General features: G+C 35.6%; 1 protein-coding gene across 15 annotated transcripts in view; it reads left to right on the top strand.

Moving 5' to 3' along the window:
- The window catches only part of LOC130142038 (adenomatous polyposis coli protein-like), a 130,736-nt gene extending 116,621 nt beyond the window's left edge, over positions 1-14,115 (top strand). For all 15 annotated transcript variants that reach the window (XM_056323442.1, XM_056323443.1, XM_056323439.1 and 12 more), the window contains 2 exons: positions 485-699; positions 1,213-14,115. In XM_056323442.1, the coding sequence (XP_056179417.1) occupies positions 485-699; positions 1,213-7,768 (6,771 nt within the window). In that variant the 3' untranslated portion in view covers positions 7,769-14,115. The remainder of the gene's footprint in view (positions 1-484; positions 700-1,212) is intronic.
- Positions 14,116-15,702: the final 1,587 nt, after the last annotated feature.

Below are 15,702 nucleotides of genomic sequence, written 5' to 3'. Positions count from 1 at the left end.
AAATAGTTATGTGTGCACTGCTGCTTGCATCTAGATTATCAACACAGAAAGCAGAGCCTGAAACTTAATTCTCAGTTGTGAAGAAAAGGTAGAGAAATAGTGGCATATGCAGTAAAACAGAAAGCAAAGCATTGGTCATCAACATAGAACACAGTAGAGATTTCATGCCAATCAAAAATCAAATTCTGTAGTGAGCTGAAAAGAAGCTAAATTCCATGGTCAATGAATTCTGTTATTTGCAAATCTGGATTAGAATAAGTGAGACAGTTTGTGTCTCTGAGCTGTATTTTTAGACTGTGTGCAGGTTCAGCAGGAATTATTTCTTAAGTTATTCTTGGTTCACAATTTCAAAGCTATCTTTGCCACCATGAGAGCTAGAAAAACAAGTTTGTCACTACCTCCTTGAAGCTAACTTACATACTTCTGAGGGCTTATGATCAACAGTTGAAAACTCTCTAATTCTGTCATTTTATTATTTTCCTAGGAATCCACCCTAAAAAGCGTTTTGAGTGCCTTATGGAATTTGTCAGCACACTGTACTGAGAACAAAGGTGATATATGTGCTGTTGATGGTGCTCTTGCATTTCTAGTTGGTACACTGACATACCGGAGCCAAGCAAACACTTTAGCTATCATAGAAAGTGGAGGAGGAATATTAAGAAATGTTTCTAGCTTAATTGCTACTAATGAGGACCACAGGTGAATATACATTCTATTTTTCTGAGAATCAGTAATGGTACTACAAGTATATTTAATAGTTTATATGACCAAGTGTTAATATGAATTCATGTTTTAAGTATAGTAATTAAGCATTCATTTTTAAATGGATTTGATAAGGCAAGTATTTAATTCAGATAACAAGAATATGCAAAAGGATTAATATATCTGCTGATTGTTAAATGATAAATTGTACTAAAAGCTTTTCCTGGAAAGAGGGAGGAAATTCATAAGTTATTATCAGCCATAGGAAATCAACCTGGAATGGTTTATATGGAGATAGTGTGGGAGCAAACTGTTCATATTTGTATAAATTTGATTAAGATTCAGATGAAAACTTGAGGAAAGAATAAGATAAATTTGCACTGAAGAATTCATTATTATCCTTACTATGGATTAAAATTGCCTATAGCATAATAGGGTTTTGTTTTGCTTTGTCTCTTATCCTTTTGAAATGCCACTTACTGATTTTTGTTTTCAATCACTCAATGCCAGGCAAATCTTGCGAGAGAACAGCTGCTTACAAACCTTGTTACAGCATTTGAAGTCACACAGTTTGACAATAGTCAGTAATGCATGTGGGACCCTGTGGAATCTTTCTGCACGAAATGCAAAAGATCAGGAGGCACTGTGGGACATGGGAGCAGTGAGCATGCTCAAAAATCTCATTCACTCAAAACACAAAATGATAGCAATGGGCAGTGCTGCAGCTCTAAGAAACCTGATGGCAAATAGGCCAGCAAAATATAAGGATGCCAACATTATGTCTCCAGGATCAAGCTTACCATCTCTTTATGTTAGAAAACAAAAGGCACTGGAAGCAGAATTAGATGCTCAGCATTTATCAGAGACTTTTGAAAACATAGATAATTTAAGCCCAAAAGCATCTCACCATAATAAGCAGAGACATAAGCAAAATATATACAATGAGTATGTTTTGGATTCCAGTCGACATGATGATGGGATTTGCAGTTCAGAGACTTTTAATACTAGTCATATGACTGTGCTTTCACCATATTTAAATGCTACAGTATTGCCTGGCTCCTCTTCCTATAGTAGAGGAAACATAGAAAACTCTCGATCTGAGAAAGACAGAAGCCTCAATAGGGATGTAGCAGTAGGTTTAAATAGCTATCATCAAGCTACAGAGAATACTGGGAACTCCTCTAAGAGAATAGGAATGCAGATTACTGCTGCAGCTCAGATTGCCAAAGTTATGGAAGAAGTAACAAGCATGCATATTCCACAAGAAGACAGAAGTTCTTGTTCCACTTCTGAAATGCACTGTTTGACAGAAGACAGAAATGTCCCAAGAAAAACAGCTGCTGCCCATACTCACTCGAATACATACTTTCCTAAATCTGAGAATTCAAACGGGACGTGTCCTATGCTTTATACAACAATGGAATACAAGAGAGCTTCAAATGATAGTTTAAATAGTGTCAGCAGCAGTGATGGCTATGGTAAAAGAGGTCAAATGAAACCTTCCATTGAATCTTACTCGGAAGATGATGAAAGTAAATTTCGTAGTTATGGTCAATACCCAGCTGACTTGGCACATAAGATACATAGTGCAAATCATATGGATGACAATGATGAAGAGCTAGACACTCCTATTAATTATAGTCTTAAATATTCAGATGAACAGTTGAGTTCTGGAAGGCAAAGTCCCTCTCAGAATGAAAGATGGGCAAGGCCTAAGCATATAATAGAAGATGAAATAAAGCAAAATGAACAAAGGCAGTTAAGGAGCAAAGATGCAACTTATTCCGTGTACACTGAAAGCGGAGATGATAAGTGCATGAAATACCAGTCACCTTTTGGACAGCAAGAATGTGTTTCTTCTTTTAGATCAAGAGGATCCAATGGTGCAGAGCAGAGCAGAGTAGGCTCAATGCTTGGAATGAATCAAAAAGTAAACCAGTCCTTGTGCCAGGCTGATGATTATGACAATGATAAGCCAACCAACTATAGTGAATGCTACTCTAAGGAGGAACACCACAAAGGGGAAGAAGACAGACCAACTAATTATAGCATAAAGTACAATAAAGAGGAACATCTTGTTGATCAGCCTATTGATTATAGTCTAAAATATTCAACAGAAGTTCCTCTCTCTTCTCAGAAGCCATCTTTTACTATTTCAAACAGTTCATCAGTGCAAAGCACTAAAACTGACGATATTTCCTTAAGCTGTGAGAACATATCAACCCCTTCAGGTAGTTCAGAGAGACAGAATCAGCTTCACCCAAATTCTGCACAGAGTAGAAGTAGTCATGCTCAAAAGACTGCCTCCTGTAAGACTTCCTCTATTAATCAGGAAACTATACAAACTTATTGTGTGGAAGATACACCAATATGTTTTTCAAGGTGTAGCTCTTTGTCATCTTTGTCATCAGCTGAAGATGAAATAGGATGTGATCAACCCACACATGTGACAGATGCTAATAACACATTACAGATAGCAGAACTAAAGGAAAACAGTGGGATTCTGTCTACAGAAGGTGCAGTAAGTGAAGTTGCATCAGCTTCTCAGCACATCAGAACAAAATCTAGTAGACTTCAGACTCCTAGTTTATCTCCTTCTGACTCTTCTAGACATAAAGCTGTTGAATTTTCTTCTGGTGCCAAATCTCCCTCAAAGAGTGGTGCACACACTCCTAAAAGTCCACCAGAACATTATGTGCAGGAAACCCCACTCATGTTTAGCAGATGTACTTCTGTAAGTTCCCTGGATAGTTTTGAAAGCCATTCAATTGCTAGTTCAGTTCAAAGTGAGCCTTGCAGTGGAATGGTAAGTGGAATTATAAGTCCCAGTGATCTTCCAGACAGCCCTGGACAAACAATGCCTCCAAGCAGAAGTAAAACTCCACCCCCTGCTCAAGGAGCTCAAGTAAAGAAGGAAGTAGCTAAAGGCAAAGTACCTAATGCAGAAAAGAGAGAGTCTGGTCCTAGACAGGTAGCTATAAATGAAGCTGTTCAAAGAGTTCAGGTACTGCCAGATGCTGATACGTTATTACATTTTGCCACAGAAAGTACACCGGATGGATTTTCTTGCTCTTCTAGCCTAAGTGGTCTGAGTCTTGATGAACCATTTATACAGAAAGATGTAGAGTTAAGAATAATGCCTCCTGTACATGAAAAAGAACATGGAAATGAAGCAGAACCTGAACAGCCAGATGTTACAAAGGATAACCAAGAGAAGAAAGCGGAGAAGCCTACTGAAGCAGAAAAAGACATTATGGATGATTCTGATGATGATATTGTTATATTGGAAGAATATATTATTTCTGCAATGCCAACAAAATCTTCACATAAAGCCAAAAAGCCTTCTCAAGCATCTGCTTCAAAAATACCTCCTCCTGTAACCAGAAAGCCAAGCCAACTGCTAGTTTACAAACTTTTGCCTTCACAAACTGGATTGCAGTCCCAAAAGCGTGTGAGTTTTACACCTGGATATGATATGCCATGGGTATACTTTGTTGAGGATACACCAATAAATTTTTCAACAGCTACATCTTTGAGTGACCTCACAATAGAGTCACTACCGAATGAGTTGGCCAATGTAGAGAACGTGGGTACAGGGGCAGAGTCAGAGGAGTTTGAAAAGAGAGACACCATTCCTACAGAAGGTATAAGTACAGATAACTCTCAGAGAGCAAAAAGCTCAACTAAGACTGCCCCAGGACTGGATGATGACAAAACAGAAGAGGGTGATATTCTGGCCGAATGTATTAATTCGGCTATGCCAAAAGGAAAAAGTCACAAATCTTTCAGAGTGAAGAAGGTAATAGATCAAATCCAACAAGCATCTTTATCTGTAAGTAACACAAATCAGTCAGAACATGATAAAAAGGAGCCAATGTCACCAGTAAAGCCCATTCCCCAAAATAATGAATATAGAGCACATGTAAGAAAAAACACAGAGCCTAAAAGCTATATTAATAATGAAAGAAGCTATTCAGAGAACACAGACACAAAGAAACAGAATCTTAAAAATAATTCAAGATATTTTAATGACAAACTTCCAAATAATGAAGAGCATGTAAAAGGAAACTTTGCATTTGATTCCCCTCATCATTACACACCTATTGAGGGAACTCCTTATTGTTTTTCACGGAATGATTCTCTAAGTTCTTTAGATTTTGATGATTATGATGATGTTGACCTTTCAAGGGAGAATGCAGAATTGCAAAAAAGAAAAGCAAAGGAAACAGAAACTGAAGACTACACTAATACAGAACAATCTTCAAATCAGCAACCAAGTAATAGGACACAAGTTTGTCAAAAATACCTGACAGGCAGAAGCCAGCCTGAAACTTTCTCTCAGTCAACTAAAGATATTCCAGATAGAGGAGCAGCTGTAGATGAGAAAATGCAGGATTTTGCTATTGAAAACACACCTGTAAATTTTTCTCGCAATTCATCTCTTCGTTCCCTCAGTGATATTGATCAAGAAAACAACAACAAAGAAAGTGAACGTGCAAAACAAACTGAGGGTCCTGATTCACAGATAGAATCAAATAGACCACAGACTTCTAGTTATGCACCTAAATCATTTATTGTTGAAGATACTCCTGTATGTTTCTCTAGAAACAGCTCTCTCAGTTCTCTTAGTATTGACTCAGAAGATGATCTGTTGCAGGAATGCATTAGTTCAGCTATGCCTAAAAAGAAAAAACCCTCAAAAGTAAAGAGTGAAAGTGAAAAAAATAATTCCAGAAATATGGGTGATGTATTGGCAGAAGATTTATCACTGGATTTGAGAGAGAGAGGGAGGACAGATTCAGAACATGGTTTCTCACCTGATTCAGAGAACTTTGATTGGAAAGCTATACAAGAAGGTGCGAATTCTATAGTTAGTAGCTTGCATCAAGCTGCAGCTGCTATATCACTGACTAGACAAGCTTCATCAGACTCTGACTCTATCCTTTCATTAAAATCTGGTATTTTTCTAGGGTCACCTTTTCATCTTACCCCAGACCAAGAAGAAAAGCCTTTTACTAGTAATAAAGGTCCAAGAATTCTTAAGCCAGGGGAGAAGAGTACATTGGAGTATAAAAAAGTAGAATCTGAAAATAAGGGAATCAAAGGAGGAAAAAAAGTATACAAAAGTATAATTACAGGAAAAGCTTGCTCTAATTCAAAAGTTTCAAGCCAGTTAAGGCAACCACAGCAAACAAATATGACTTCAATTTCACGTGGTAGGACAATGATTCATATTCCAGGAGTTCGAAATAGTTCCTCAAGTACTAGTCCTGTTACCAAAAAAGGTCCCCCTCTAAAAAATACAAACTCCAAGAGTCCCAGTGAAGGCCAAAATTCTGTTAGTTCTCCAAGAGGAGTCAATTCATCAGTGAAACTTGAGTCAGCTCCTGTAACTAGACAACCATCTCAACAAAGCAGGTCAAGTAAAAGACCTTCTAGATCAGGATCTAGAGACTCTACTCCTTCTAGACCTCAACAGCAGCCATTAAGCAGGCCTCTGCAATCTCCAGGACAAAACTCAATTTCCCCAGGAAGAAATGGTATAAGTCCTCCCAACAAACTGTCTCATTTGCCAATGACATCATCCTCTAATACAGTTTCAACTAAATCTTCAAGTTCAGGAAGAATGTTATATACAGCACCAGGCAGGCAGTTGAGCCAGCAAAACCTTACAAAGCAAACTGCCTTAACTAAGAGTACCAGTGGCATTCCCAGAAGTGAGTCTGCTTCAAAAGGATTAAACCAAATTCTCAATAGTGGTGGATCAAACAAAAAGGCTGAACTATCCAGAATGTCATCCGCAAAATCCAGTGGGAGTGAATCTGACAGATCTGAAAGACCTGTTCTGGTTCGTCAGTCAACTTTTATTAAAGAAACTTCGAGTCCAACTCTAAGACAGAAATTCAAAGAGTCTGCTTCATATGAATTTCTGTCTCCTTACAGGCCAGGGTCTCCCACTAGATCCCAAATACAGATTCCAGTTTTAAGTCCATCTCTTCCCAATATGTCTTTATCCACTCATTTAACTGCCCAGACTAGCAGTTGGCAAAATTTACCCCCTAATCTGAGTCCTTCTGTAGAATATGATGGGAGACCAACAAAACATCATGACATAGCTCGTTCTCATTCTGAAAGTCCATCTAGATTGCCAATCAATAGATTGGGAACATGGAAGCGTGAACATAGTAAGCATTCCTCATCACTTCCTCGTGTAAGCACTTGGCGAAGATCCGGAAGTTCTTCCTCAGTTCTGTCAGCTTCTTCAGAATCCAGTGAAAAGACGAAAAGTGAAGATGAAAAGCAACATGAAAGTTCTGTTTCTAGACACAAACAAAGTAATGAAAGTCAAGCATCAGCAAAAGCTACTTGGAGAAAAATAAAAGAAAATGAAATTCCTCAAATAATGAATGAGCCTAAGTATTCTTCCGCAGGTGCAACAAATGACACTGATTCCAAAACTCTAATTTATCAGATGGCACCAGCTGTCTCTAAGACAGAGGATGTGTGGGTGAGGATAGAGGACTGCCCTATTAATAAACCTCGATCTGGAAGATCCCCAACTGGAAATACTCCCCCTGTTATTGACAGTGTTTCAGAGAAAGGGAGTGTGAATAATAAAGATTCTAAAGAGATTACTGAAAAACAAAATCCAGAGAACAGAAATGTTCCTGTTCATACCATTGGTTTAGAAAATTGTCCAAACTCTTTCTTTCAGATAGACAGTCCAGACAAGAAAGGAACAGAAGCAAAACCTGGACAGAATAATCCTGTTCCTGCACCAGAAAATAATGAAAGTACTGTTAATGAGCATACACCATTCAGTTCCAGTAGCTCAAGCAAACATAACTCCCCCAGTGGTACTGTTGCAGCAAGAGTGACTCCTTTCAACTACAGTCCAAGTCCCAGGAAGAGTAGTGTGGACAACAGTTCTGCTCGGCCATCACAAATACCAACACCAATAAATAACAGCACAAAGAAACATGATTCAAAGACTGAAAATACAGACTCCAGTGAAACTCAGAGTCCTAAACGTCATTCTGGCTCTTACCTGGTGACTTCTGTTTAAGTACATAAAAAATCAATGCAATTAATGTATTATATACAGCAGCTATTTAGAAATTTTGTTTCAAATGAAACTTTAAAAGACTGGGTGTTGGCTTTATTGGTTATTTTTATCTTTTGTAAATAGTTTTGTTTCTTGTTAGAGGGTCCTTGTTGTGGAAGCCATATTTGATAGTATACTTTGTCTTCACTGGTAATATTTTGCAGGAATGCCTAATTGACAGCTTGGAATAAAATTGCTAATGCAATTATATTTGTACAGTATGTTTATCATATTTAATTAGCATTCCATCCCATAATCCTTTAAACATTGCTTGTCTTGAAATCATGAGCGTTACAGATAGAGATGATACAGTCATATTGCTTTATCAATTGTTTACAGATTACAGACTGACTAAACTATATCAGGGAAGAATTGGTATTATTTATGCAAAAAATTAACTTAGTTTTAGTATTTGTGAGTCTTTCTAACACAAAAATTAATCATGTGGCTGTGAAATTCACAGTGCTATGGTTTCTGCTGAACAAGCTTTCCCAGCCTGCTTTTATGCATGAATAGAACTGATGGTTCATTTTCTGAAGTAGCGATTAACATTTCTGTGGTCACATAATGCGCATAGATAAATATGGTGTAACAATTTACACTTTCTTTGTGCTCCACAAAAAAATGGACAGCTGTGTAACTATAAAACCTTGAACAAAATTATTTTACCTGAACTAGATTTTATCTTAAAGTAAGTAGAATTTTTTTGCTATGCTGTAACTTGTTATATATTCTGGTACTTGAGGTGAAGTGGCTGCTCTTCTATTAATGAGACATGGGTGATGTCTCAACAGAGACTAAAATGAACATTTCAGAATAAATTATTACTATATGTAAATTGTATGTGTTACTTATGCATTACATAAACCCACGGTATTTTATTTTGAGATGTCACCTTATAATGTGTTGTATAATGCACTTACACTTAAGGCCTGATCCAGCAGAATCTTGCATCTCCAATATTCACTCTTCTTTATCATTGACAAATGGCTGTTGTAGGATGCTTATAACCACTGCAGGATCAGACCCTAGATCTTCTGTACTATATTTGTAATTGAGACAGTTTCATACATCTCAGGTGCATAATAAAGCTAAAAGCAGGGTATTTCCAGAAGCCAAGCAATATAATCATGTTCATGACTGCAAGCCTAAAATAATATTGGATTATTTAAAAAAAATAATATTTTGTTTTATAAATATTACTTTTAATTGGGGAAAATAATGTAGAAATTGAAATAGTGACTACAAGATGAAACTTTAATTCTATTTGAAATCTTAATGTATTATTTATTTACTTTTTAAATATGATCAAGGGAAAGTATTGCAAAAATCCTACAACAAGAAATTTGTTATCATACTAGAAAAAGTTTTATATGGAAAGCAGGACATTTTCTGACTCAAGCCTTTCTGTTGTGAATATGGTTTGTGCTAAAATCTCTAAAAATATAGCCTGAATTTAGATGAGATTTGGTTCAAGGTTGAAAGGCTTAGGAGAGTACATAACATTTGCTATTTTGTGCATGATTGAATGAACCATAAAATGGTATCTCAGTTTTGTTGTATCTTTACTTGACTATTCTAAAGTTAGCATTATAAATAATTGGTAATCAGGATTCAAAATGACCTGATTTCAGGAAGCCCTGAAATAGAGCAATTTAACTTTATGGTATCTTTAACGCAGTTGCAGACTGTATCACAGCAGTGGCTTTTGTACTTCATATGATATTGAAATTAATCTATTTTTATCTTAAATTCAGCATATATCATGTACTGTGTATGACCAGAAATGAGATACTATCAGCAGACAGAAATCAATTTAGATTAGTTTAAAAGCCAATACCAAAATATCTTTTTGGAAGAGGTGGTATCTTATTTGCTCTTTTGTTCTTTGTCTCCCGTCACATTTGCTTATAGACATACCATACTTCTGTATCATCTGGTGAATCTGTAAATAAACAGCACTCCTCATGTTATCTTTTAAAATATTTTCTATATGGTGGTCCTCACAAAACCTTTGATATGAATGTTACTGTCCTTTTAAAGATGAAATAGAGACAGAGAGACATTATGCGATTTGTTCAAAAGGCAAGACTTTGCATTGGAGTATAATACAGAACACCATCCCCATGTTTTTCTTATAAATGATATGATATTTTTTGTGTGCTGGGTTTTTCAATTATTAATTTGAAGAAATACCACATAATTCAGGATTGTCAGTTGACATCAGCTTTACATCTACATTCTGTTGATTTAAGAGTTTAAAGTTAAACTGAATCTATATAAAGAAATTCTGATTTCAGTTTTATAACTAAATAATTCTATGTGTATCAAACACCAGAATGTCTTTGAAAATTATAATGGCTTCTCTAGGTAGTCTTGGAGGTACTTCATGATCATTATAATTGGGAAGTTTCTTTTAATATCCTCATAACTAGCCTATATTTGTAGCAAAGATAGGTAAGATAAACTTTCCAACTATAAGGGTAGTGAAACACTAAAATATGCTTCCCATGGGAGTTGTTAAATTTTCATTATAGAAGTTTTAAGAAGTTTAGTAAACATCTCTCAGGGATGGACTTTAGTATATTTCATATTGCCTGTATGCAGAAAGATGGGCTTAGGTGACCTTTTGAAATCCCTTCCAGACCTTCATTTCTCTGATTCTATATCTAAAATACTTAGTACCCATTAAGAACCTTTTTGAATATTTAAGAGCATCCATGATGTTTGATTTATGTTAGTGATTAGGATACAAAGTTATGTTCTAAGTTTAACTATAAAAATGAATGCTTAAAAAACAAAATCAGAAAAATTGAAAATGGCTGTAATATATTTGATTCTTGGATTTTGTTAATGATGCCTAAGATTAATGGTAGCCATATTTGGTTTATGCTGCTAAAGATTTACTCTTCTTCCTTGGTTTTATTTCTATGAAGTCACCACAGCAGGTAACAGGACATTATTTATGTCAAAGCAAAAGGAGGAAAAACAAGGAGCTAAGGAAACCAAGACTCATTTTGCTGTTCTTCTGAGATGCACAGCCTTTATTTCTCTAGATTTTGGCAGAACTTTTGTGATTTGTATGTAGACCTTTAGTTGTCCTTAACCATTTCCAGTACTTATCAAACTTGTGCTTGAAATCAGTTTACACTGAAAATATATTCATAATACTGATTTCAGACTGAAAGCTTTGTCCTCCTGTTGTGAAAACTGGAAACCTGACCTCCCCACAAATTCTAATTAGTTCATTGTTTTAAATGTACATTCATTTTAGTTTCTCTGTGGAAGTATGCCGTAGTAAAATTATTGCTTCATTTCCGTGAAAGCTCTTCTGACTAAATATTGCAGATATGAAAAGAGAGCTAAACTATTTATATTTTTCATGTGCAATTCTCTATAAGAATATTTCTCCTTATGAAAGCTTAAAGATAATTCTCAAAACTCTTTGTCAGAGATGCCAGTTTAGATGACAGGATTTCCTGACATGACTGGAATATTGTTTAAAGCAAGACTTGTCTTAAGAATACAAATATAGTTTATACTGTATTCTTCAATGTGGACTATCTCTGATGGCTTTGGGGAAGTTAGTTGTGTCCTGGGCAAAGGGGAGAAAAGGAAATTGATAATTTCAGAGACTGTCAGCCATAATTCCCTAGGGATATACTTTCATATCTTCCCCGATAAACTGCAAAAGTTGCATAGAAAGGAGAATAACATTTGTCTGCAAATTAATGAGATTTTATGTAGAAAGTATACCAGTAGGCCATGAAACTGAAAAAACTTATGTATGCTAATTTGACAGCTGAATTCCTTGATCTTCACTTCAAAATATTTCCTAGCTGTCCATCTGTTTGTGTCCCCAGTTAGAGGTAAGAGAAATTTGGATTACCAAGAAGATAATGAACAGTTTATTAATATATGTCTTCATTCTTTTTTAAGGGTAAAGACTGCATGTTATTTCTGAACTGAAGTAAGGAGAAATTTCCTTCTCCCTTCTCATGCTCCTGGCTGTTTCTGCAGTCTGGCACTCGTCTGCCCCTTCAGTGGGCCAATTCAACTCTTACCTGGCAGAATTGGCAGGGTAAAAATATTAGTGCTGCTTTAGTGCATTGAATAGGATCAGTGCAGGGTCAGGCAAAGTGCTGCCTGAGCCAGCAGAAAGGAGAAGGTTGCAAACAGCTAGCACTGGTGGGAGGAGAGGGTGGGATAGCTTCCTTTATGGGTGGTGAGTGTTATATTGGATCAAACCATTACATGAAATTTTAAACTGGTATGCCAAGTTTCAGAACTGTTCTTTGCCCTTTCTGAGACAGAAAAATGGATTAAAGTTTTGGACTCCAACTGTTGTTCACTCTGAACTGCCTAATAGCTTTAAGCACTTTATGTTTAAACGTATTATGTTCCAGACAAGTCATTATGCTGGAAACTCTAACAAGTTTCTGCAGAAGTATTATGCTAGTCTATAGTTGGTGTTCATAGAAAATAATTTTTTCTTCATCAAAACTTTCCAAAGAACCAATTTTTCTACCATATATAAACTTCTGGATGACAGATTTTAAATTTTGAATATTGCATCCAATAAAAAGATTTACTGCAACTAGTTTTCTCAAAGAGTCTTGAAGGAGGAAAAACATATCCCTTCCGTAATGAAGACAGTACTACTTGAAGGGATGATTTGGAAAATGTTTAGGTGAACTCTTAGAAGCTCTTGTATTCTGTTTTTACTAGATGCCTCAATTTTTTTTCTCACCTAACTCTCATTAACTAATATGAACACCCATAAGACTGTCTCTAAAATCCCATGTAGACATCTACCTAAACATAATCTCATACACCTACTGTAATGTCTTGCAGTTTCATCCACCTGACAGCTTTGTTCTTGATGAGATGTGTGATCTAGATAAAGCTGTGAATTAGAAGTGAATTGTCAGTCAATAAGCAGCCTGACTTCCTCCACATGCTTACAACTTTGAGGACTTTCTTGATACCAAATCACCCAAATGTGTTCACTCTTCCACAGCCATCTCCTTTGCACTTTTAAGTATAACCAGAAAAGGTGCTTATGCTTTTTTTTAATTTCAAATCACATTAGAAACTTCATCCCTGCTTCATAGTTTCCTGTATGCAGAATAACAGATTGTATCTGTAAATATGTTTATAGAGAATGTTAATGTAGTTAAGGTTGAGGTTTTGGTCAAAGTGGTAAAGTTGGTTGGTTATGTGTTGTGTTTGGTTACATATTGGAAGTGCAAGGGAATTTGGTGTGGAGTTGAAGAGCTAAAGAATTTACAGTACTGTAGGTGTTTGAATGGATTGATAATGTCCAGATGAATATAAGGTATGGTTTTAATAACTAGGTTTTCTGCTGTCAACTTTCAGTCTACCAGATGTGCTGTTTACTTATTGGAAGACTGGGTAATGCTTCCCTAGAAAAGTTTTGCAAATAATCTATTTCTCATGAAATTTCCAAACAGTTCTGGGTTTATGTATTTATGAATTTCTGTCACTTCAGGATTTGAGGAAACTCTTCCAATTTTGCTGTTTGTGCAAGCATCCTTTGACTGAGTGGCTGTGGAATTGCAATTAGGATATTATGAAGATTTAGAGGGAGCTTGTTCACTCAGTGAAATGCACTTCTGTTCAGAGTACAAGCCTAAGACCTACATACAAACTGAATATCACTTATACTCTACTTTTTGGTGGGATTTAAGATGCATAAAGCTTGTGCTGGTTCTCTGCAAATAATTAAATCATTCTCTTCTGAGTTTGGATGCATTTTCCCACCTGTAAATATTGTTTCTCTCTAACAACTTGGCCCACAATTCTTTCCTTTGGTTTTTTTTTTGTTTGCTTCTGCCTGATACACATTACTGTTTATATCCTAACTCTGTAATTAATTCTTCTTTCAACTATTATAATGTATTTTGTTTCACAGTATACTAATACTGAATTTAGTCTTGCTATGCATAACCTATTACTTGCAGTGTTATATAAAATTTCCTCTTGATTGCACCTTGTCATTCTTTTCTTAGTTACTACTGGAAGTTATGTGTCATTTTGCTGTATTCATATACAATTTAATTTAAAAGGAAGTTGCTGTTAAAGTACTTTAGGCAATGATAGAGTGTATCAGAACCAATGTCTTAAAAACCTATTCCATTTCATTTTGGTGGTAGTCACATGTTTCATATAAACAAAAAGTGGAAAAAAGACAGAGAGAGACATAGAACTCACCAGTAGAGCGGTCTGTTCTCTTGGATGTTTCGTTTTAAAATGAACTAACAGAATAAAATCTAGTTCCAACATGATGTAAGTCCATAATCTGTCTTCATTATTTACAAGAGGTTCACAAGAGATCTTGTTTCATTATGACTTTTAAGCACAGTAGAGACTTAGTTAACTCCTAAGTCTTTCTTTACATAATGAATGCAATTCCTTAGTCCCTAATTAGAGACTATTAAGGGATCTAGATTAGTTGGATTCCCAACACACACACACATTTATATACACATGCATATTTTGCACACTTTTGTTCACTTTAGACTTTGACATATAGCTAGAAGCATTTAAACGAAAAAAGATGCAGTTAGTAAGAACCTGTTTTCTAATACATGTAACTGTTCATAGTTTAGAAGATGAGTTCTGATTTCAGAATTAATAAGTTTGGTTGACTATTAGCTGGTACTTTATTTTTTAAGTGTTCTAGAGAAAAATGAACTTTTAAATATTGATATATATAATAAATTCCCTTACTAGTATTTTTTTTAAAGCTAGATTACATTTCATAGCCAGAATATAGAAAAAGCATTATTGCTATCACCCACTGTTTAAAGTCAATAAGGATTAAAAATCTAGGAGATTTTGACTGTTTACATTTAATACAAATTACTTTATGGCTAATTCTGTCCCTTCCCCTAACAGCCCTCTGTATAAAACAGCATATTGGGAGGGGGGCAGTTTGAATATACAATAAACAATTCAGATTTGCTTGTTCATCTCATCCAGATTTTTATTAAGGTCTGTGTTGGCAGATACTTTATATGGAAGTAGCTAGGGAAGAGCAAGAAGGTACATTAAGTCATAATATGAATGGCTAGAAACTTCCCATTTTTTATCTGTTTTTTGTTTGGTTGCGTTTTTTTTTTTTTTAATTGGGTGATGAGAGTTGTCACCTTTCTTCTTAAAATAGTTGTGATAGATTATTTGACACTTTTAGGTGTTTGAAGTAATTTGGAAGCTTTTTAGAGAGAAATCCCTTACCTTAAGTGAATGCTATGAGTTCAGTGCAAATACTGTATTATTGTGTCAGATATACATGTGGATGATTGATGGTTCCTTTTGGTCTTGCAAACTGACTTTATGCAGTTGTGATTTTATATAGCTGTCAACTGTTCTACAAGACAAAAATGGAAGGCCAAAGTATGACTGGATGTAAAACTGAAACCTATACTTTTTTCCTAGTCACATATTCTTTTAAACAGCAAGGAATTAGAGATGGGTAGAAATCCTTTTTTTTTTTTTTTTTTATTTACATTGTGTCAATCCTGTTGCCAGCTAAACAGGGATTTGGATAGAGTCTGTTGACAGTGTGGTCCATGCCAGTCTCCTACATATGTCAGTGAAATAGTGTATACAGTGTCTTCTGTATTTTCTAAATCACTCCATGTAAGTTAAGGCTTGGGTCTAGGTAACGTATTCCAAAAAGATTTTGGTTCTGAACAGAATACAAGTCAGGAGGACTGTTTCAAGGCAACTATGTGATTGTCTGCAGCTGTTATGGTGCAGCACTTACATAGACTGAAACAAGTCAGCCTAATATAGCTTTAGAAATCTTGGAAATGTTTATGCCTTTTTAAGGATGTATGTGCTATCAAGAATGTTTATAGGACTCTACC

This window comes from Falco biarmicus, chromosome W (genome assembly GCF_023638135.1).
Source record: "Falco biarmicus isolate bFalBia1 chromosome W, bFalBia1.pri, whole genome shotgun sequence".
NCBI lineage: Eukaryota > Metazoa > Chordata > Aves > Falconiformes > Falconidae > Falco > Falco biarmicus.
Note: the sequence above shows the minus strand (reverse complement) of the source record. Positions and strands in the feature narration are given on the sequence as shown.